This window comes from Solea solea, chromosome 9 (genome assembly GCF_958295425.1).
Source record: "Solea solea chromosome 9, fSolSol10.1, whole genome shotgun sequence".
Taxonomy (NCBI): Eukaryota; Metazoa; Chordata; class Actinopteri; order Pleuronectiformes; family Soleidae; genus Solea; species Solea solea.
Genome location: NC_081142.1, coordinates 9,570,343 through 9,591,721, shown reverse-complemented (window position 1 = coordinate 9,591,721; position 21,379 = coordinate 9,570,343). Strand labels below are relative to the sequence as shown.

General features: G+C 43.2%; 1 protein-coding gene across 1 annotated transcript in view; it reads left to right on the top strand.

Annotated features, from left to right (window-relative positions):
• fbn2b (fibrillin 2b) overlaps positions 1–21,379 on the top strand; it is a 57,358-nt gene that overhangs the window by 28,824 nt on the left and 7,155 nt on the right. Inside the window, exons 9-51 of the mRNA XM_058637661.1 lie at positions 2,934–3,059; positions 6,668–6,820; positions 7,885–8,130; positions 8,267–8,410; positions 8,631–8,750; positions 8,839–8,964; positions 9,048–9,170; positions 9,724–9,999; positions 10,109–10,162; positions 10,249–10,374; positions 10,826–10,951; positions 11,074–11,193; positions 11,995–12,132; positions 12,245–12,295; positions 12,465–12,590; positions 12,722–12,949; positions 13,244–13,369; positions 13,473–13,601; positions 13,741–13,866; positions 14,045–14,170; positions 14,367–14,489; positions 14,581–14,706; positions 14,802–14,927; positions 15,094–15,216; positions 15,332–15,454; positions 15,572–15,697; positions 15,789–15,911; positions 16,115–16,237; positions 16,813–16,974; positions 17,078–17,146; positions 17,272–17,397; positions 17,492–17,617; positions 17,994–18,143; positions 18,262–18,333; positions 18,426–18,551; positions 19,118–19,243; positions 19,504–19,629; positions 19,852–19,968; positions 20,250–20,378; positions 20,471–20,590; positions 20,767–20,889; positions 20,993–21,145; positions 21,278–21,343. Of these exons, the coding sequence (XP_058493644.1) occupies positions 2,934–3,059; positions 6,668–6,820; positions 7,885–8,130; positions 8,267–8,410; positions 8,631–8,750; positions 8,839–8,964; positions 9,048–9,170; positions 9,724–9,999; positions 10,109–10,162; positions 10,249–10,374; positions 10,826–10,951; positions 11,074–11,193; positions 11,995–12,132; positions 12,245–12,295; positions 12,465–12,590; positions 12,722–12,949; positions 13,244–13,369; positions 13,473–13,601; positions 13,741–13,866; positions 14,045–14,170; positions 14,367–14,489; positions 14,581–14,706; positions 14,802–14,927; positions 15,094–15,216; positions 15,332–15,454; positions 15,572–15,697; positions 15,789–15,911; positions 16,115–16,237; positions 16,813–16,974; positions 17,078–17,146; positions 17,272–17,397; positions 17,492–17,617; positions 17,994–18,143; positions 18,262–18,333; positions 18,426–18,551; positions 19,118–19,243; positions 19,504–19,629; positions 19,852–19,968; positions 20,250–20,378; positions 20,471–20,590; positions 20,767–20,889; positions 20,993–21,145; positions 21,278–21,343 (5,574 nt within the window). The remainder of the gene's footprint in view (positions 1–2,933; positions 3,060–6,667; positions 6,821–7,884; positions 8,131–8,266; positions 8,411–8,630; positions 8,751–8,838; positions 8,965–9,047; positions 9,171–9,723; positions 10,000–10,108; positions 10,163–10,248; positions 10,375–10,825; positions 10,952–11,073; positions 11,194–11,994; positions 12,133–12,244; positions 12,296–12,464; positions 12,591–12,721; positions 12,950–13,243; positions 13,370–13,472; positions 13,602–13,740; positions 13,867–14,044; positions 14,171–14,366; positions 14,490–14,580; positions 14,707–14,801; positions 14,928–15,093; positions 15,217–15,331; positions 15,455–15,571; positions 15,698–15,788; positions 15,912–16,114; positions 16,238–16,812; positions 16,975–17,077; positions 17,147–17,271; positions 17,398–17,491; positions 17,618–17,993; positions 18,144–18,261; positions 18,334–18,425; positions 18,552–19,117; positions 19,244–19,503; positions 19,630–19,851; positions 19,969–20,249; positions 20,379–20,470; positions 20,591–20,766; positions 20,890–20,992; positions 21,146–21,277; positions 21,344–21,379) is intronic.

Genomic DNA, 21,379 nt, shown 5'->3' with positions numbered 1-21,379 from the left:
ATTGTGACGTGTGTACAAAAAGTGATTTATGTCTCGGTGAAGGGAAGAGGAAACAGAAAGTCTGACTTCACTAATTCACCAAGTCAAGGTTTTCAGTTGTGGTTTTGGGTGACTGCCTCGTCATGTCAGGACTTACTGTAAGGAGAGAATGAGCACTTCCAGAGAAGGCGGGCACTGCCAGAGAGGTTTGGGTGTTGATACTGAGCAATTATACCGCATGGGAAACAAGGACAACACGAAAAAAAAAGCTAGAAACACAGGATATGGAACTTAATCAGGATTTACCAAGTGCTCACACATCCATGGTCACTATTTTATCAACCTAACCTCTACTCTTTACTACTTTACACTGGCAAAGGATAAATATGATGCCAATTAATGCTATAATATATTTTACAAATATTGGCATCGACTGCCGCTGCTTAGTTTTCTCAGAAAACGGCCACACACAAGGTTTTCAAGGGAAAACGCATACATTTTGCTCCAGATGTTACTGCAGTGGTGTAAAGCCCCAGAAAGGAAGAAGTTTGTTAAATACTTGCAGGTTCGGTTTTAACATTCAAACATAAAAAAAAACGATGATGGAGTGACAGTCATTTGTTTCCTGATTAGTTTTCATTGGCTATCAGCCTGATTATCGGCTGTGAATGAAAAGCTCTTTTAAAACACTTGCTCTTTCAGTTTCTCCTCGTCTTACTTTTCATCTCTGTTGTTTCTCATTAGTAGAGCGTTCTCTAATCAAGCACATGGCAGGGGGGGTGTTTACACAGGCGTGCACATCTCCAGTTATATGACATATGTTTTTAGGTGTGCCGATTTGCCTCTGAGTTTTTTTTGTTTTTGTTTTTAAATCTGAAAATGCTCGTGTGAATGTATCCCTCGTTGAACAATGTACTCTTGTAAATTTCAGCTCTCGTACCGACTTGTTGTTTTTAGGCTTTATCGAGCTATTTCACTTTGAGAAGAGAAACAGTTCAGTGTTGGTGAAGCGTTTTAAAACAATGCGTCGCTTGTGTGAAGATGTGTGTCTTAAGTCATGGATCTGCAGGAAACCGATGTTTAGTGAAATCTCACAAAAACCAGCGCAGGTCTTTTGGGGGAAAGATTTAATTGACATGCCCTTCTACCTAATGCACAAACAGCCTCACCCAGTGCTTTCACTGTGAAATTAGTGAGGCTTGGTAGTAGTTTAGATAAAGTGTGGTTAATATGTCCTCAGTTCTGTTTTGGGGCACAACAAGGCACCTGGTTTTATAGCCCCTGCTCCTCCTCCTCCTCCTATTTCTGCTTCTTGTGCTTCTCCTTCCATTTTCCTCCCATAAATACAGCCCTTTGGCTGAAAACCAGCTGTTTATGCTGAACAAAGAAACACTGACTCCACTGGGAGACTTTCTCATGATGCACGCAGACCTCCCTGTTGCCCTGACACCTCTCACGCACTCACACTGCACAAATATGACACTTTCACACATCCGAATTTAGACGGAAAGAAATATACTAAATGACACGCATAGCCTACAGTAGATTAGCAGATTTAGTTTGGCTTTATCACACTGATGACATTTATCCAGGTGACAAACATTTCCCTTTGTACACACACACACGGTCAGTCTCACAGTGTAATGTCTGTGTGGAGTGTAATGTCTGGCATGCTGTTGTTGGTGCTGACACAAGGTTCATTTGGCTGCGTGCTTTTACAGCTTTAACTAGGCTCTCTGCCACTGGTGTCAGACACACAGTCAGCAGAGGAAGGACCAGCTCAAAGCTTCCCACCACATATCCCCTCTAAGGTGCAGGCACATATATACTCCATGTCACCATGATACATGGATATAAAGAAACACACTCTTTACTCAGAGGAAGACAAACACTAGCACATTCTTCACTTTTCCAGGCAAATGTGAAGGGACACAAACACACACACACACACACACAGTTCACCAAGACTGAACGTATTCTCTAATTATGCCCCACAGTGGTGTTGTAATTACGTATGTGTATAAATAAGTGTCACGTCATAAAAACTCAACACCTTCTGGAACTTTGAGTTCCCCGCGTCATGCAGCAGTGAGGCGCCCTCTCTCTGAATATTCCAACATAAAAACGTCATAAACGTGCACCACACTGAGGCTGGCCCTGCCAAATATCATGGCCGGGCACTCTCACGTGTTCTAGGCATTTCTGAGACATGTGTTAATGCGATTAAGCCAATTTATTCACTTAAGCAGGATGTTTTGCTCATGTACTTTACGGTTGGCACTTCTTATATTGAGAACATAAGGCTCCCTTTAACTCATTTGCCAGCACATACAGTACATTAGAAAGTGTAGTGTACATATTTTTAATATAATATAATATCATACAATGCTGATTTAGCCCATCAGCTCCACATGAACGTGTTTAGATCTCGTTTCACGTGGTGACCGGCAGTATGTATGTTTTTGGTGACACAGAATGATGTGTTTTATATCGGAAGTCGGAGGCATAGCAGCTACTCTTGTAAATTGAGCTGGCAGTGAACTTGAGAATAAGGAATTATTCCAGAATCTCTGAAACATGAGTGGGTTTGTGAGATTATGAATCAAAGGCTCGATTAGAATGGTCGTCCTTCCAGAAAGCTCTGCGAAGTGGGGTGGGGTTGTGACGCGAGTGGTATTTTGGTGACAGAAGTTACACACTGGAGCTTTAAGTGCAGATGTTTATACCTAACAACACGTTAGGTATAAAAATAGCTGCACACTGAGGATCTTATTACTTTGTTTAATTTCCCCAGAGGAAATTGAGTGAAATAAACTTTTACTGCAGTGCACTACTGCATCTCTCCAAACAAAGGAAATAGCAGCTTTGAAACCTTTTTTGGCAGCATTAGTCACAGATGTGTCTTGTGATCTGATGTCATTTCTGATAACTGTGTGTGTGTGTGTGTGTTCCAGATGTTGACGAATGCAGCACCATCCCTGGTGTGTGTGATGGGGGAGAATGCACCAACACTGCTGGTAGCTACGTCTGCACCTGTCCACGAGGCTACATCTCCAGCACAGATGGCTCCAGATGTGTGGGTGAGTATTACACACATTATCAGGCACCCCCCCCCCCCCCCCCTCCCCTCTCTCATTTCTGATTTCCCTTACCCCCTGGCTTCACATCTGGCCTGTAACTTCCCTCTCTCCATCACTGCTTCCTGTGATTGGAGTCCTGATGACTCAAGCTGGCTTGTAGACCCGTGGTCACCATGTGCAGTCAAACACACTTGCACGCACTGTTTGGCCATGACTGCATTAATCTGCCCTAATGTTTGTCTCACACACACACACACACACACACACACTGCCCATACCTAACTGACATGTTAATGTAATCCTGAAATCCTCACAACCTCATGACAGCCACAATCAAACACAACCAGGTGTTAATATATTATTTCAAGATTTAACACAAAAAATTAAACCCTCTGTTTCCTTCTATCTTTCATTGCCCCAGTAAAGAAAAAACTATTGTAGAAAAATGAAACCACTGGACTGCTCCAAATGTTTCCTCTGAGTAAGATATTTTATTATGCTATGCTATTGTGTTATTCAGAGATGTAACCTGTCCTCCTTAATCTCAACATGAGCAGCTTGTTTTGCAAAAATGAATGCACAAGGAAATTGGTTCAGGGTTCAGAACTTCCTCATCCCAAAATGCCAGATTGGCTTTTTCCACACATGCACATACAGAAACAGGGTGAAGGCAAATTGACTGATTGAAGTTCACAGATGTTGCCTGCAACCTATTAGCTAAGATAATAGCTGTCAGGCACACTGCTGTCCACTCGTATGTGCCTTGTTTTATCGTCTAGTTTGTGTTAAATGGGAACTTGATTTTCAAAATCGACATTATGTTCTATTGAAGAAAACCTGAAACTAGCAACTGAGAGAAACAAAAACATATGGGGTAAAATGAAGAGCGGATGGAAACTATTGGAAATAATATGTTTTCCTAATCATACTGTAGTGCACTGGCGATGGGGTTAGGTCTTTTGGGTCTATTTTTGTGCTATAGAACATGAATCATACATTGAATCAGGGTCATGCATAAAGACAGATCTTGTCCATATTTTGTCTTTCCTTACTCCACTGTCATCCCTGCTCTTCTTTGATTTTCTGGACTGATATATCATTCTTTCACTGTGTTTCTCAGTAGAAAGCAAGGATCATGTTCAGCAGCACCTCAGTGATTTACAAGAAAAGTCTCTGTTTACTTTGGAACTGTGCTCATTTCTGTTTCCATTTGCACTTTTTCTCTTGTTCCATCTCCGCTGGCTGTTTTTTTTTATACAACTCTTTATCTCTGAAACTGAGGCATTCTTTCACTCTTTGTCATCCTTATCTATCTTACTGTTTCCTCTTGGCCCCTTTTTTTTCTCCCAGTCCCTCACATCTGGATCCTGCACCTTGCTTCCCTTAGTTGTGGTTTTCAGTTGCTCTTCTGCAGCTGGCTGAAGGGAAAGAGAAAAAAGGGAGAGCAAATAAAACAGGTGCCAGACACAACTCCCATATATCCTTCCTCCATCTCTGACCCTCTTCCAAAGTGAACTGGATTTGTTGGAGACAGGGGCAGAGATATGTAAATCAACAAGTCCAGACTCGGTCAGGCAAGATCCAAGCCATCTTTTGGATATTTCAAACCAGTGATCCAAAGTCAAACAAGATCATAAGTGATGATTATCGCTGTGCCTCATTCTATAAATGCATATTTTCTGGACTTGAAGCTATACTATGCAACCAGGTGTTTCGTCCTGTGCTGTGTGAGATGCACTGGATCATGGTGTAGTGAGCCAGTGGGAGGTGTTTGGGGGGGGGTTAGGCGCTGACTGTAATCAGAGCCTAATGCTCTGTCACACAGTGGAGGCTCGGAACAAAAAAAGAACTGTCCAGTCAGTCAGTCTGTAAAAACACCTCGCCAAATGAAAGCATATGCTCATGTAGAGGAGGAATAGCAGCGAGCAAACCACCGTCTGGATCCAATTTAAGTCATCGTCATCCTCATCAGCAGAACCCCACCCACCCAACCCCCTTCTCCTCCACCATACCTCCAGCACGGTCGCTCTAGTGGGGAATTTTTGGGTCGAGTTTCTGGGCATTTATGTGTGTGTGCGCATGTGTTTGAGTGGATAAGTAGTGGAAGGTGTATCTCCCGTTTGTGTGTGTGTGTGTACTGTACTTGGTGATCTCAGTCAGCACAGCAGCCTCATATTCTTTGTAATTGGCAAGAATTGCTCCACATGAAACTAACTAATTCCAGACTGCTGGCTCATTAGTGAGTTAATCGACTTTTGCCCCCTTTACTTACTTACTTACTTTTTTTTTTCCTGTAAATGAACTTAAAAGCCTCTCTTGCATATGTTGTCTGCGTTCTAAAATAATACACGTGCATTGGCTCTCTCTTCTCCCCTCGCTCTCTGTTTTCCATTCCATTTACTCCATACACACACTCATTGAAGCTCAGGCCCCTCTCTCCTGCCCCAGTGACCCTGATCTGGCAAACTGTAACAAATAAGACCCCCCTTTTTGGAGGCCCTTCAGATGCCTGTAGTCAGTCGAGACCCGAGCCAAACTCTCCCACCGCTAGCCCATTAGGACGCTTCCTCTGTCCCGCCACCATGAAAAAGACAAGCCAGACTTCTAACTGCACTGCTGATTTGAAAGGAGCTTTTATTACATGTTACCTTTTCCCACGTATAATACAGCGTTCGCTCTGGAAATGTTACAGATGGTGTAACCTGAAGTCTGTCTGGCTGAAAGGTTCATATCTGTTGCCCGTCTAACCACAGTCACTGGTGATGTCGTAATGTAATGATATATTGTGGGGTAAACCCAAACATCACTGCATCAAAGTTCTGGTTTATTAAATTACTGTTGTAGATTTGTTAAGATAATAGTCGGACTTAACAGTTTTCAGGCTGCAATTATTTTATTATTGGAATTATTTGTATTTGTAACCATTTATTTAACATTTACATATTTCTTTTTTTAATTGTTTCTCATCAGTTATATCAGCTATCAGCTATATAACACTGTAACACAGTATATCCTAAGCAAATTCATTGTATATTAATTATATATTAATATAGTATTGGCAATATGACATATTTTGATTCTGATTCAATCAATAAACTGAAGCTAGACTTAAATAAATTATAATGCATATCAGTAAAATAGCAATTTTTGATATTATTGTCATTTGGTCTCAGGTCACGGTGTAGCAAAACTAGTTGCCAAATATAAATAACATCCTCCAATATAAAAATATTAGAAAGTATTGTTGTATTAAGGTATTATGGTTTGATTTATATGTGAATTTTCTTTTCGACTTATCAAATTGGGTTGCAGCAGACAGAGTAGCTCATTCCAGACATCCTGTTGTCCAGTTTTCAGCTCCTCCTAAATAGTATAAACTACAATATAATGCATAATCTCGCGTACAGTAGAAAAAATTATGTTCCAACTTATCTGTTCTTCTTCTTCCTTAAACCTAAAGTTTGTAACTTAATCTTCTGAAATGGATCTTTGTCATGAAATCAGGGGAAACTTGGAACATGCAAACTTAATAATGAGATATGTAAAGCATACATTTGTTGCTTGTCCAGTCCTCTCATGATGTCCACGTGTCTCTCCCCATCATTCAGACCAGCGAGTGGGCACCTGTTTCTCTGCTCTGGCTAATGGCCGCTGCGCTGCGGAGCTGAGTGGTCAGCACACCAAGATGCAGTGCTGCTGTGACACGGGACGCTGCTGGGCTATGGCACAGATCCCTGAGATGTGTCCTGTCAGGGGCACTGGTGAGTACACACAGAATCAACATTAAACACACGCAAATCCAATGTTTCATTTGTAGAAAAACCACACAGGACCAACCGACATCTGTGTTGTCGCAAACCGAATATAAATAAATGAATAGATATAAGACACAACACACACCCATCACTGTCGTCCTCTGTTGACACAAATCGGTGTTCCCCTCAATGGAAAGGTTGATCATTTTGGCACGAGCGCATGTGGAAAATGATGACACGTCTGTTGTAAATGGCGTTCAAGCCAAATGGAAATTCAACACAGTAATGTTAAACCAGACAAGACTGACTTTGTCAAAGAGAAGCTGCTTTGAGTTTGTGTATGTATGTATTCTGAGATGGGCGGGGTCAGAGCATTCACCCAAAGTGATGAGCATGATGTCATAAGCACAAACTAAACAGAGAAAGATGGAAAGGATTTGTGCGGAGATAATGGTCCACCAGCATTTGCTCCTCTGCGTGACATTGTGTGATCCATAACTGATCTTTTTGCTTTTGATTGTTTTGTCTTTTTACTGCACCGGAATAAAACGGGTGTGTTTGATTTATTGTGACTGCCAGACTAACATGAATACCTACACATACATACCTGCATACACATATTAGTCATATGTGCCAACATCCAAAAATACACAATATATCTGCTGTCATTACATGCACAAGTAGAACTGAACAGATCGTCATCTGCTGTGTGCCCACATTTTTCCTCTTACTACTCTGTCAGGCTTCGTTCCAGTAAAAGCAAAACTGGATCTGGTGCAAGTCTTACAGTAGACACTAGACACTCAGCTTTGTAACAAACTTGGGGAAAAAAAATGACACAAAGTGCAAGTCATAAAGTGTAATGCGGTTTGTAAAACCTGGAACACATTTAGCAAACGCACAGTGTTAGAATTTCCAGTGATTTAATCTGAATTAGTGTTTTAATCCTCAAACTCTGCTCAAACAGAAACTCTTTGTTAGTACAACTGGTAACAGAGAATGTAATCTACACCAGATTTGCCTCAATCTAATGATCATGTTCCCTGTGATTTCTGTTTTTTTCCTTATAGATGAGTTCAGGCGTCTGTGTATCGTGGGTGTTCCTCAGGTACATGGTTTTCCTCATGGTTACCCCAATGGACACTTCCCTAGCAATGGCAACGGTTTCAACTATGGTCCCCAGTTCCCCAACGGACCTAATGGGAACGGGAACGGCGGCATCGGTGGCAACGGTGGAGGAAGCTTTGGAGGGAATGGTGGGAGCTTTGGAGGCAATGGAGGAAATGGAGGCGGACGTTTCAACCACCAGCATATAGGTGTGTCTTGCTGTGGATCTGAAGATGATAATCGTGTCTAGAATGTCTTGATGTGTCTGCATTTGTTTAGTTTTTTATAAATTAAATTACATTTATTTATAGTGTTGATAAACTCCCTCTGTTTGTGTGTTCCCAGGCACCGTTTCTGTAAACGAGTCCATTGACGTATGCAAACACTTTACCAACCTCTGTCTAAATGGACGCTGCATTCCCACGCCTATAAGCTACCGCTGTGAATGCAACATGGGCTACAAGCAGGATGTTCGCGGGGAGTGTATCGGTAAAAGACATGATCATATACATATATATATATATACAGTATATAGACACTCTATATGTATTGTACTCTCTCAGCCATATGGGCAAACATGAAGTGCTGCACTGCCATCTCCTGCTGATGGAGGGAACTTAATACAAGTGAATGTTGATGCATGCAGGAGAGATTTGCTTTGTGTGTTTTGTGTCAGGATGGTTCACATTTGTCCTTTTTCTCTCTCCAGATGTGGATGAGTGTGTAAGTAATCCATGCATCAATGGAGATTGTGTCAACACACCTGGATCATACCACTGCAAGTGCCATGAGGGCTACACCGGGACATCTACCAAACAAGCCTGTATTGGTATGTCCGACCTAAGTGTGTTTTATTATAACCTAAGAGTGATCTTCAATACTAATGTAGTGGTCTGGCTCTCCTCTCCTTTCTTTAGATATAGATGAGTGTATTATGAATGGGGTGATGTGTCGCAATGGCCGCTGTGTCAACACTGAGGGAAGCTTTCAGTGTATCTGCAACGCCGGCTTTGAGCTCACTCCTGATGGGAAGAACTGCATCGGTAAGAGCGCAACATCAAATCAGCTTGAACCTCACATGAACCTCAATTAAGTGAACCTAATTCCATCTCTCTCACCGCTCCAGATCACGACGAATGTGCCACCACCAATATGTGTCTCAACGGCATGTGCATCAACGAGGATGGCAGCTTTAAGTGCCTCTGTAAGCCGGGCTTTGCACTAGCGCCGAACGGACGCTACTGTACTGGTATGTAAGATTTATGACGTACAGACACGGGCCTCAAGACTTTGGGCCAGACTCAAACAGTCTGCTTCACTGCAGTGCTGACAGATTTGGTGCTCCCTGAAATCCCACATGTCAGACTTTCAAACATTGCCAGCATGATCTAACCAGAAAATGACACATGTGTTGATTATTTAGATTTAAATATATACATTTTCTGAGTCTCTGGCGAGAGATTTCTGGATGCTTCAAGAGTAGCTGTCTTATCTATCAGACAGAAGTATGTGTCTAAACTCCACATGACCTGATGTTCTCATGGAGACCTCTGTGACCTGAAACATTTTTTATTTCAATTTAGCTTTAAAATGCTGAAATGCTTTGAAGTCGGGCTAATTTTTAAGGGAGTACATTTGTGTGACTTTTATTTTTGAAAGTGTGATCAGTGATCAGAAAAAATATCATTTAAAAACACTGATTTACATAAATCAAGGTGTTTGAAATGTCATTTTACTCCCACTTTCTTGCCTTAAACTCTCTGTTATGATGCCTGAAGACTAATCCGTCCTCTCTTAATCAGACATCGATGAGTGTCAGACATCAGGCATTTGTATGAATGGCCGCTGCATCAACTCCGAGGGCTCCTTCCGCTGCGAGTGTCCACCCGGCCTGGCTATCGATGTAGATGGGAGAGTGTGTGTGGACACACACATGAGGACCACCTGCTACGGTGCCATAAAGATGGGCACATGCTCGCGTCCATTTCCTGGTGCCGTGACAAAGTCCGAGTGCTGCTGTGCCAATCCTGAACACGGTTTTGGAGAGCCTTGCCAACCCTGCCCCTCCAGAAACTCAGGTATTTTCAAGGCTTTAGTCTTTTTTTTTTTTTTTCATGTTATTAAAGTTTGAATAAACAAAAACATGTAAATTCAACTCCTCACATGTGTCGTCTTCTCATCTGTCAGCTGAGTTCCAGGCTGTGTGCAGCAGCGGCATCGGCATCACGGCCGATGGCAGAGGTGAGTGTGTTTTCCCACAGTGTTGTTAAGAAGCACTCCTCCAAGCATTTATCTACGTCTGCTGGATAATGTTTCTCTCCTCTTAGACATCAACGAGTGCGCTCTTGACCCAGACATTTGTCAGAATGGCATCTGTGAGAACCTGAGAGGGAGCTACCGCTGCATCTGCAACATTGGCTACGAGTCCGACACCAGTGGCAAGAATTGCGTCGGTGAGTCAGAGTGGACTGGACTGTGTTCGTGGTTTTAATGACAGCGTAGATTAGGAGGAAAAGTCAGCTACACCCCTCAGTATACAAACAGCCACTCAGTCAGGTCTGATAGTATTGATTGACCAAGCCTGTTTTCAACTGAAGGGACACAGCATACAAATAATGTTGCACTGTTTCTCTTCACAAAGACCAAATCATTTCTATTTCTATTTCTACAACTTTAGCAATAGAGGAACAAAAGCAAGTGGATGGAATTAAGCATGTGTGCTCTTTATAATAAACTAAATAAAGAGCATCCACTGTCCTCAACGTCTGTGTGCATTATTGTTTACAAGTTAAGCCGCTTGGATTATCACAATGCTGGTTTAAATAAGGTTTAGATAAGATGTAAAATTTGTATGTTGTTGTGTTGTATGAAACAATGACGATTTTGACCTCTTTTCACTTTCAGACATCAATGAGTGTCTGGTGAACCGGCTGCTTTGTGACAACGGTCTCTGCAGAAACACGCCTGGCTCCTACTCCTGCTCCTGTCCCAAAGGGTTTGTCTTCAAACCTGAATCAGAGACGTGCGAGGGTGAGCGCATACACACGCAGAAAGTTTAACACAGAGTATTTTTGAAGTGCCAGCATGGTGACGATTTGTTTGATTTAGCCTCTGGGCCGCTGACCTCAGGCGTTTGTTTTCTCACGTTCCAGACATCAACGAATGCGAGTCCAGCCCATGCATCAATGGAGCGTGTCGCAACGTGGCCGGGTCCTTCAACTGCGAATGCGCCCATGGCAGCAAACTGGACTCCACCAACACCATCTGCGTGGGTAAGACATCCGCTCCTCCAAAAACGCTTGTTAGAAAATTGGAGCAGCACCACAGGGTTTGGAAACAGCTTGTCTCACACGAGTGTCAAAGGGACATAATTGGTGCAAGATTCTTTTTGTCTGTTTACATTTGAATAAAAGTTTACTCTCCGCTGTTGTAAACAAACAGTGGGGTTATGAGGTTTCAAGGAGCCGTCCAGAGACATTATCATCCTCAGATGGCACACACAGATTTATTACATAAATAACTGCATGCATGGAGATTGCTTTACTTTGAAGAGCTCTGCCACAGATTCACAATGACGTGTGGTATGTAAGACTCCGCTGAGGTCAAATATTTCCGTGTTTGGAGGTTTGTTGTTTTTGAGAAAGGATACTGGGAAAGCCACATGTTAGTACGAAATACAGATGTTATTGTATCTGACTGGCAGAATGGGTCGTTAACGACACTCATACATATTGCATGAGCTGGCTCTGTTAGAGTTCTTCACATTTCTCTGGTTTTGGGTCATTTGTGTTGGATGGTTTGGATCACAGTCCTTCAGTTCATTTGAAATGCACTAGCATAGGATTCATTCTAACGACGCATGGGCCTGAATCATCTCATTCTGCGGTCACAGACACACACACAGCCAGCGATTGTCTTTGGTTGCCATGGCTACAGCTTTTCTCTATTGAGACAGTAAGGGGGAATAATGTGTTAGACCTGAAGGATACACAACGTTTGCTTGAGTGGCAAACAGTGAAAGAAAACTCCACAGAAAGAAAACTCAACTCTCTCCCGTTTCTTCGTCTCCACAGATAGCATGAAGAGCACCTGCTGGTTGACAATACAGGACAACCGCTGTGAAGTCAACATCAACGGAGCCACGCTGAAGTCTGAGTGCTGCTCCACGCTGGGAGCCGCCTGGGGCAGCCCCTGTGAACCCTGTGAAATCGGTCAGCTCAAACTCAGATTTGTCTATCACATATGCAGGAGTCATCAAACTAGGGGAGGATTCTGGTATAAAACACAAACTGTTTCGAACCTGTTCCTTCTTCTGTTCCTCAGACACCGCCTGTTCTCGGGGATTTGCGCGTATGAAGGGCCTAGTGTGTGAAGGTGAGAGCGTCTGATAACTTCATAACAATTTTGACGTTTTTGACCTTCTAATGTGCCGTAATGTGCTCCCTGCAGATTTGTCTTTTAGAAAACGAATTATTAGTGAATGTGTTTGTTGGGTGTGTTTCACCTTGTAGTCATTGTATGTACTGTGTGCTCTTCCCTGTAGACATCAATGAGTGTGAGGTTTTCCCCGGAGTGTGTACCAACGGCCGGTGTGTCAACACCCAGGGCTCTTTCCGCTGTGATTGTGCGGTGGGTCTCACCTTGGACAGCACTGGACGCACATGCGTGGGTAAGAAAACTGCAACAACAGAAAGAGTACACATCATTTTAAGGGTTTTTGTTATTGTTATTTCACTTGACTGTGAACAAAAGGACAACACTTGTGTTGGTGTTTTACAATTTCATAACCACTATTTGTAGACACGCGCAGTGAGCAGTGCTTCTTGAAGTGGCATGAGGATGAGTGTGGCGAGCCCCTGCCTGGCAGATATCGTCTGGACATGTGCTGCTGTTCAGTGGGCGCTGCCTGGGGAATTGACTGCGACGAGTGTCCCAAAACAGACACACTGGAGTACAAAGCCATCTGCCCCAGAGGGCCAGGCTTTGCCAACAGAGGAGATATTCTGACCGGCAGACCGTTTTTCAAAGGTACACAAATTCTCATTTTACAGAACGTGGACATATCAGCTGATTTATTTACTTAATTTATTAATACATGTATTTCCTATTAGGGAATAAACAGGCCACAGGGTCAAGCTTCTACAATCGACATACTCAATTAAATGGGATATTTTTTTAATTATTATTGAAGCTGAGGCTGAGGTCTTCTGGAATTTTATTGAAGTCATACACACTTTGTAAGGCCAGTTCACTTGAGTGGTTTTGGATAGTGCTGTGAACATTGAAGGATGCGTGTGTTAATAACATTGTCGTTTTCCTCAGATGTGAATGAGTGCAAGGTGTTCAACGGTCTCTGTACGCATGGAACCTGCAGAAACACCATCGGCAGTTTCAAGTGTCGCTGCAACAACGGTTTTGCTCTCACGGCCGAGGAGAGGAACTGCACAGGTATGAGAGAAGGAGTGACATAGATTTACTTTTAGTTAATAACCAAAAAAAAATAGCAAAACTTACTCAGTAAGTTTTCCTCGTATCACTCACTGTGTTTCAGACATCGACGAGTGCCGCATCTCCCCTGACTTGTGTGGTAGTGGCACCTGCGTCAACACACCTGGCAGCTTTGAGTGCGAGTGCTTTGAGGGCTACGAGAGTGGCTTCATGATGATGAAGAACTGCATGGGTGAGCAGTGAGCACATTTCTGCACACAGAGACACAACTTCAAATCCCAGACTTCCCTCCCTGTTTTCCATTTCAACTCATCTTTTCCTCCTTATTCCCCTCTTTGTGACTCTTTTAATTTCGTCCTCTCTGTTGACAGACATCGATGAGTGTGAGAGAAACCCCCTGCTGTGCCGCGGAGGAGACTGTTTGAACACAGAGGGGAGTTATGAGTGTGAATGTCCCCCAGGACACTCGCTCAGCAATGATGGCTCTGCCTGTGAAGGTTGGTCACACACGTCTCAATGGATCTTATAATATATAATTCACTTCCCATCCAAGTCTATTTAAATAGCCACTGTGAAGTCATTTTCACTCTCACAGAAAAGGATGTAAGGATGTGGTGCACAGTTTTATTTGTTAGTGTTTTTTTTCTCTTTAACATATTTTTTTTTCCGCATCAGATGTGAATGAATGCCAGCTGAGTGAGAACTTGTGCAGGAACGGACAGTGTGTGAACTTGCAAGGAACATACCAGTGCACCTGTGACACGGGTTACCAAGCCACGCCGGACCGACAGGGCTGCGTTGGTGAGTCAAGCAAATTTATTCTAAAGATAGATACACCCTGACTTTGGATAATAATAATAATAATAATTTGATTATGTTGTGCAAGACAGCAAACTTCTGGAGATTGTATTTAAGCACTTTGAATAGTTGGAGTTCTATATCCATTCTGTCCCTGAAATCTGAATGTCTCAGCTGAAACTGTGACCACATTTTGCAGACATTGATGAATGCACCATTATGAATGGAGGCTGTGAGACCCACTGCACCAACTCAGAAGGCAGCTACGAGTGCAGCTGCAGTGAAGGCTACGCCCTCATGCCTGATCTCAGGACGTGTGCAGGTGGAAAAAACCCCACAAAAACATACACAGCCACCTACATGGTGTTTGCTACCTTTATCACACTGACATTTATATCATCTATTTCTGTCAGACATTGACGAGTGTGAGGAGACACCAGACATCTGTGATGGAGGCCAGTGCACCAACATACCTGGGGAATACCGCTGTCTGTGTTACGACGGCTTCATGGCGTCCATGGACATGAGGACCTGTATTGGTGAGAGAAGAAAGTTGTATTTTGTTTTTTATATATCTGTCCTCTAAGGTCAGAGCATTCACATACTGTCTCTCTGTGCGTCCCTGTCCACGCAGATGTGAACGAGTGTGATCTGAACGCAAACATCTGTCTCCACGGTGACTGTGAGAACACCAAGGGCTCCTTCATCTGCCACTGTCAGCTGGGATACTTTGTCAAGAAGGGATCGACAGGCTGCACAGGTATACACACACACACACACACACACATGTGTGATGAGAGGCTGAGCTGTCTCTGAGGTTTGACACCAACGTGTTCTTTTATTTGTTTTAAGTTACCATTAAACGTTTACAAGAAAAGAACTCGAATTAAAAATCTGTTTTATAATTTATATGCACAACCTTCCAGATGTGGATGAGTGCGAGATCGGGGCTCATAACTGTGACATGCACGCTGCCTGCATCAATGTTCCTGGAAGCTTTAAATGCCGCTGCCGGGACGGCTGGGTGGGAGACGGCATCAAGTGTGTTGGTGAGTTCACAATATACTGCACAATATTGCTGTAATGTGAATTTAAGAAATGTTTTGTATGCGATGATTTTGTAATCGTGCCGAGTTTTTTTTTTTTATTATTATTATGGTGTAGATCAGGATGAGTGCTCTCTTGAGGACCACAACTGTAACCCCAACGCGGACTGTGTCAACACACCAGGATCCTACAGGTGCACGTGCAAAGAGGGCTTTAATGGAGACGGCTTTTCCTGCTCTGGTAAGGCAGACAAAATGATATCTCTGACTAAAGGCTGAGTGAATTTCAATTCAGTTGCTATCACGGTAACGAGCTCGTTGCAGCTATTTCTGACGCATTGATCGGATCTGTTTTTAGACATGGATGAGTGTGCAGACAATGTGAACCTGTGTGAGAACGGCCAGTGTCTGAACGCTCCGGGTGGATACCGCTGCGAGTGTGAAATGGGTTTCACGCCCACAGAAGACAGCAAAGCCTGTCAAGGTACTGAACTCCTTCTTGCCACATGTCTTACAATCGTTTGGGTGTTGTTGGTACTAAAAGAAGTGTTCTCTCTGTGTTACCTTTGTCACAGACATTGACGAATGTAACTTCCAGAACATCTGTGTGTTTGGAACGTGCCAGAACCTCCCCGGGATGTTCCGCTGTGTGTGCGATGATGGTTACGAGCTGGACCGCAGTGGAGGAAACTGCACTGGTCAGTGTTCTACATGAGTAACTATGAGTCTAACAATGTTTCAGTCAATAATAGAATGAAGGTTAACAATGTGACCCTTTAAAATTCTTAGACCAAAGATTTATCTACCAAAAAAATAAAGGATTGTTAGTTTTTTTCACATTCTGAAAGATGTCTGGTGTTGTGGTTTTGTCTGAGCTTGTGTGTGTCAATGCGTATGGCAGATATCAACGAGTGTGCAGACCCGGTGAACTGTATCAACGGACTGTGTGTGAACACTCCGGGAGGATATCAGTGCAACTGCCCGGCTGACTTTGAGCTCAACCCCACAGGAGTGGGCTGTGTAGGTGAGTGGAGAAAACTTTTAACAAGGAAGTCACACAGTGAAGGACAAACTATTGGACCACACTGGACCTTTGTGATTGAAAAGACTGTGTGTGAAGAGAGAATATTTCTATGTTTGAAAAACATGCAGTTCAACAGTGGGAAGTAGGGAGAGTTCAAAGGAGCTCAACGATTTTTTCATTGCACTGAGCAGTATTAGAAATGATGTTAGAGAATTTGGTAATTTTAACACAATAATATTGTGTGATCTGATGAATCTGTTAGTCAAATACATATTTCTTCAGCTATAAACAAAAATCGCATGCTGTCTTCCTCAGTGCACATGTGAAGAACTCCATGAAAAATACAATTTGTTTAAAACAATTAAGTTCAGAGAAGTTTTTCTTCTTGGTCAAAGATGAATAAAAAACACTTTGGGGGGGAAAGAATCTTGTCATCATTCATGCATGACAGATTTAAAATAATGTTGAAATACAACAGTTCAATATAAAAACTATTGTTGAGGTTAATTTCACTTGTGGTCTCACAGCATTCTGCTGCATGAGTCTGTCTTAATGAGTAAATGCGTGTCTGTCAGATACTCGCGTTGGCAACTGCTTCCTGGAAATCAATCCACGCGGTGACGGAGGAATCTCCTGCAGCGTGGAGATTGGCGTTGGAGTGACGAGAGCGTCCTGTTGCTGCTCCCTGGGAGGAGCCTGGGGAAACCCCTGTGAACTGTGCCCCGCCCCCAACTCTAGTATGCCACAAAAAACACTGCAATATGCTATAATTAAAATTGATAACATTTGCTTTTCAATGATTATGCTTCTGCTCTAACTTGCTGTGTGCTGTGTTTGTAGCCGAGTATAAGACTCTCTGTCCTGGAGGAGAGGGATTCAGACCCAACCCCATCACTGTTATCTTGGAAGGTAAACCATCCAGTTTTCTCTGTTCACCTCTTCCTTATTTCGTTAAAAAGGGAATATTTAATATTACTACCAAGATGTCACACAGATAGACATGTAGTGATTTAACCCTTTGAATTATTTCACAGATATTGACGAGTGCCAGGAGCTGCCAGGGCTCTGCCAGGGAGGAAACTGTGTCAACACCTTTGGCAGTTTCCAGTGTGAATGTCCAGTGGGCTACTATCTCAATGAGCAGACTCGGATCTGTGAGGGTAAGGACTGAAAGACAAATGATTTATGTGTATTGATTCAAACGTATGTAATGCCTTTACTTGTTTTGTATTCACCACCTTTCCTCATGTGCAGATATTGATGAGTGCACAGCGCACATTGGGATCTGTGGACCTGGTACCTGCTACAACACTCTGGGCAACTACACCTGTGTGTGTCCACCTGAATACATGCAAGTCAATGGAGGAAACAACTGCATGGGTGAGTGCAGACTGAGAGGCTTCTCTTTACTCTCATTATCTCTGGTAAAAGTGAGCACAAAGGCCGAATTAACGACAGTAAAGTTATATATTTTAAAGAAAAGACAGGCAGAAAATAATAATAATACTTAAAACATAAAGAAAGAACTGTTAATACTAATGCCTTTTTAACATATTAAAAATGACACACATGCACCCTCATACCCAAAGTTAAATAAATGTTTACATGGATTAGTTATAATAAAAATGACTGAATAAAAAAAAGATGATGGTAAATAAAGAGGAAAGTCACTCTGCAGTGATTTATAGACTAAACATTTACCTGATGGTCCCCCCCGCTTTTAAACTGACTGTCAACTGTCCATCTTTTAATTCAGACATGAGGAAGAGTGTGTGCTACCGCAACTTCAACGACACGTGTGAGAACGAGCTGTCCTTCAACATGACCAAGAAGATGTGCTGCTGTGCCTACAACGTGGGGAAGGCCTGGAACAAGCCATGCGAGTCCTGTCCTACCCCTGCTACCTGTGAGCAACATTAGCACCTCTTCACTATTAAGAAAACACAGACACCAATATACACTCACACGACTCATCAGTGTACGACTACTTTTGACTACAGTCTCCTCTGTCCTGACTCTTTCAGCTGAGTACCAGTTACTGTGTGGAAACCAAGCGCCCGGCTTCATCATTGACATCCACACTGGCAAACCCATTGGTAAGAGTCTTACATTGCATGGTCAACATTGGTAGTGGTGAAGAGTGTAATCAGATTTTACAGCAAGTGTTGTTTGCGTTGTCTTCTTGCAGACATTGACGAGTGTAGAGAGATCCCGGGTATCTGTGCCAGTGGAGTGTGCATAAACCAGATTGGAAGCTTCCGCTGTGAATGTCCCATGGGCTTCAGTTACAACAACATACTGCTCATTTGTGAAGGTAAAAGTTACTTCTTCTCTCTCACTCCCCCTCTTTGTTCACTTGTGAACAAAAAAAAAGTCATTTTATCCACACACTTGTATGAGTTCCTGTCTTTTTATTATTAAATCCTGCTCCCTGTCTCTCCTTTTCTGCACACACAAACGCCCCCGGGCACAATCAGACACCTTCACCTTTGGACGGTGCTTCTGAATTACTGTGTGCTTAAAGTGTCACTTATACAACATGCAGTATATACTCACTGCTGGCAGGAACACTACCATTTTAAACACTACATCCCACCTCGATCACTGCCCGAAAGGCACAAGCAGTCTACTCAGCGGCGGAACTGCAGTGCTCCTTCTTCCTACATGAATTATGTCCTTGTAAAGAGAAGTATAGTGGCTCTGAATGGGAGCACATGCCCCGACTTTAAATCATCCAGAACCTGCCAGTGACTGTCTCAACTGTATCAGCTCCAAAATGGCGCCCTTGTGTTTACTCTCCTGCTGTCCACTGCCCTGACCAGACAGTTATAGGGCCTGTGATTGATGAGCACTCTCGCTCTGTTTCCTCCTCCCTCACAGATATTGATGAGTGTAACAGTGGGGATAACCTGTGCCAACGTAACGCCAAGTGCATCAATATTCCAGGAAGCTACCGCTGCGAGTGCTCGCCAGGTTTCAAATTGTCCCCCAGTGGGGCCTGTGTGGGTGAGTCCATCCGGTCCGTCCGGCCTCATGAAGTTTTCTGTTCTTAAAATACTGAAGAGCAGGAAAGATGATGCATTTTCAATCTCACTCGTTCAATAGTAGTGCTAGATGTATGAGTTGAGACGCAGTTTGTTTCCCGTGTTTATTTATAAAAGTGTGACTGACCGTCACAGCTGCTGATCTGACGGGATTTGTTTACAGACTATACCGTGTCAACGCGGTAAATCTACTTTTCAATGTGTTTATTTTTTTTCTCTCAGATCGTAATGAATGCCAGGAGATTCCTAATGTGTGCAGCCACGGCGAGTGCATCGACACAGAGGGCAGTTACCGCTGCCTCTGCCACAATGGTTTCAAGGTTTCTGCTGACCAGACCATGTGCATGGGTGAGAAGGACACTCCAGTGACCACATCATTACCACATTATATTATATTTGACATAATATTTTATGATCAGACTACTTCTATGTAGCTTATTCCTCTTTTGTAAGTTGCTTTGGATAAAAGCGTCCGCTCAATGTCTACTAAATGCATTTGAATCTTGTACGTCATAATACATGTAGTATCCATTTGTGTAGTAATTTGAATATTTTGTTGTTCTTTTTTAGACATTGATGAGTGTGACCGACAGCCGTGTGGCAATGGTACCTGTAAAAATACGGTGGGATCCTACAACTGTCTCTGCTTCCCTGGTTTTGAGCTCACACACAACAATGACTGCATGGGTATGGATCCTTTACTCCTCTTTCTCTTAAAGCCTTAACATACCTACACCTGTAAATTCTAATAAAAAACACACTGCTTTTTCTGTAGCAGTGTATTTTGACAGACATACAGTGATGTCTAACTGTTCTTTGACTTTATAGAGAAAAATGTGAGCGTATATTCATAACCAAATGTCTTTTTAATTCAACTTTAACTGTGGTAACAAAGGGCTACAGCCGTGATGCCTGGATAAACATACAACATCAGAGTCCTGATCTTTCCAATGTCCCTGTTCATACAGACATAGACGAGTGCAGTGCTCTCCAGGGCCAAGTGTGCAGGAATGGACAGTGTATCAACGCACTGGGTTCCTTCCAGTGTCTCTGCCATGAGGGTTATGAGAACACTCAAGATGGGAAGAATTGCATTGGTAAGCGTCAAAATAGAAAAGTGGCCGGTGTGTGTCTCACAAACACCAGCAAACACACTCTCTCTTGAATCTTTTACCTGTTTCTTTCGTAGATATCAACGAGTGCGTGAGTCTGCCTGGGACGTGTTCTCCAGGAACATGTCAGAATCTTGATGGTTCCTTCAGGTGTATCTGTCCTCCTGGATATGAGGTGCAAAATGACCAGTGCATTGGTAAGACACACACACACACACACACACATACAGAGTTAACATACAATAAATCAATCCTGATAAACACTGCAATTAAACATGAGGGACATTCATGATCGGAGCATCTGCTCCAACCGCCCTCCATCCGCCCTCCCCCTCCTCACCTTCCTCTGTGCCGTTTTCCACTCTCTTCCCAGATATCAACGAGTGTGAGGAGTCCAACATCTGTCAGTTTGGCACCTGCACCAACACCCCAGGCAGCTTTCAGTGCTCATGCCAGCCAGGCTTCGTGCTCTCTGACAACAAGCGCCGCTGCTACGGTGAGAGGAGAGGCTGTTAGTTAACATTAGGGCACAGCGGACAGTGCTGGAGATGAATAACAGATAGACTACTGCTTACTGGAGCTTGTTTTCTCTTTTACAGATACCAGAGAAAGCTTCTGTTTCACCAAATTCGACGCGGGCAAATGCTCCGTCCCCAAGGCCTTCAACACCACCAAGGCCAAGTGCTGCTGCAGCAAGATGCCCGGAGAGGGCTGGGGACTGCCCTGTGAGCTGTGTCCACGAGAGACTGACGGTGAGTAACACAGGAATCAAGGAAAATGGAATTACATTTTGGTGGCGTGAGATAGGGAGTGTATTGACTTGGTGGAGATTTGCTCTCTCCGAGTTCTTTCTCATGATCAGACCTTTCCCTGTTCATCTCCAGCTGCTTTCAACACTCTGTGTCCCTACGGCCATGGAGTCCTGCCTGGACCGGGCGATGCACGTGAAGGTGAGTGCTGCTCTAACCAAAAAAGTCGTTATGGTT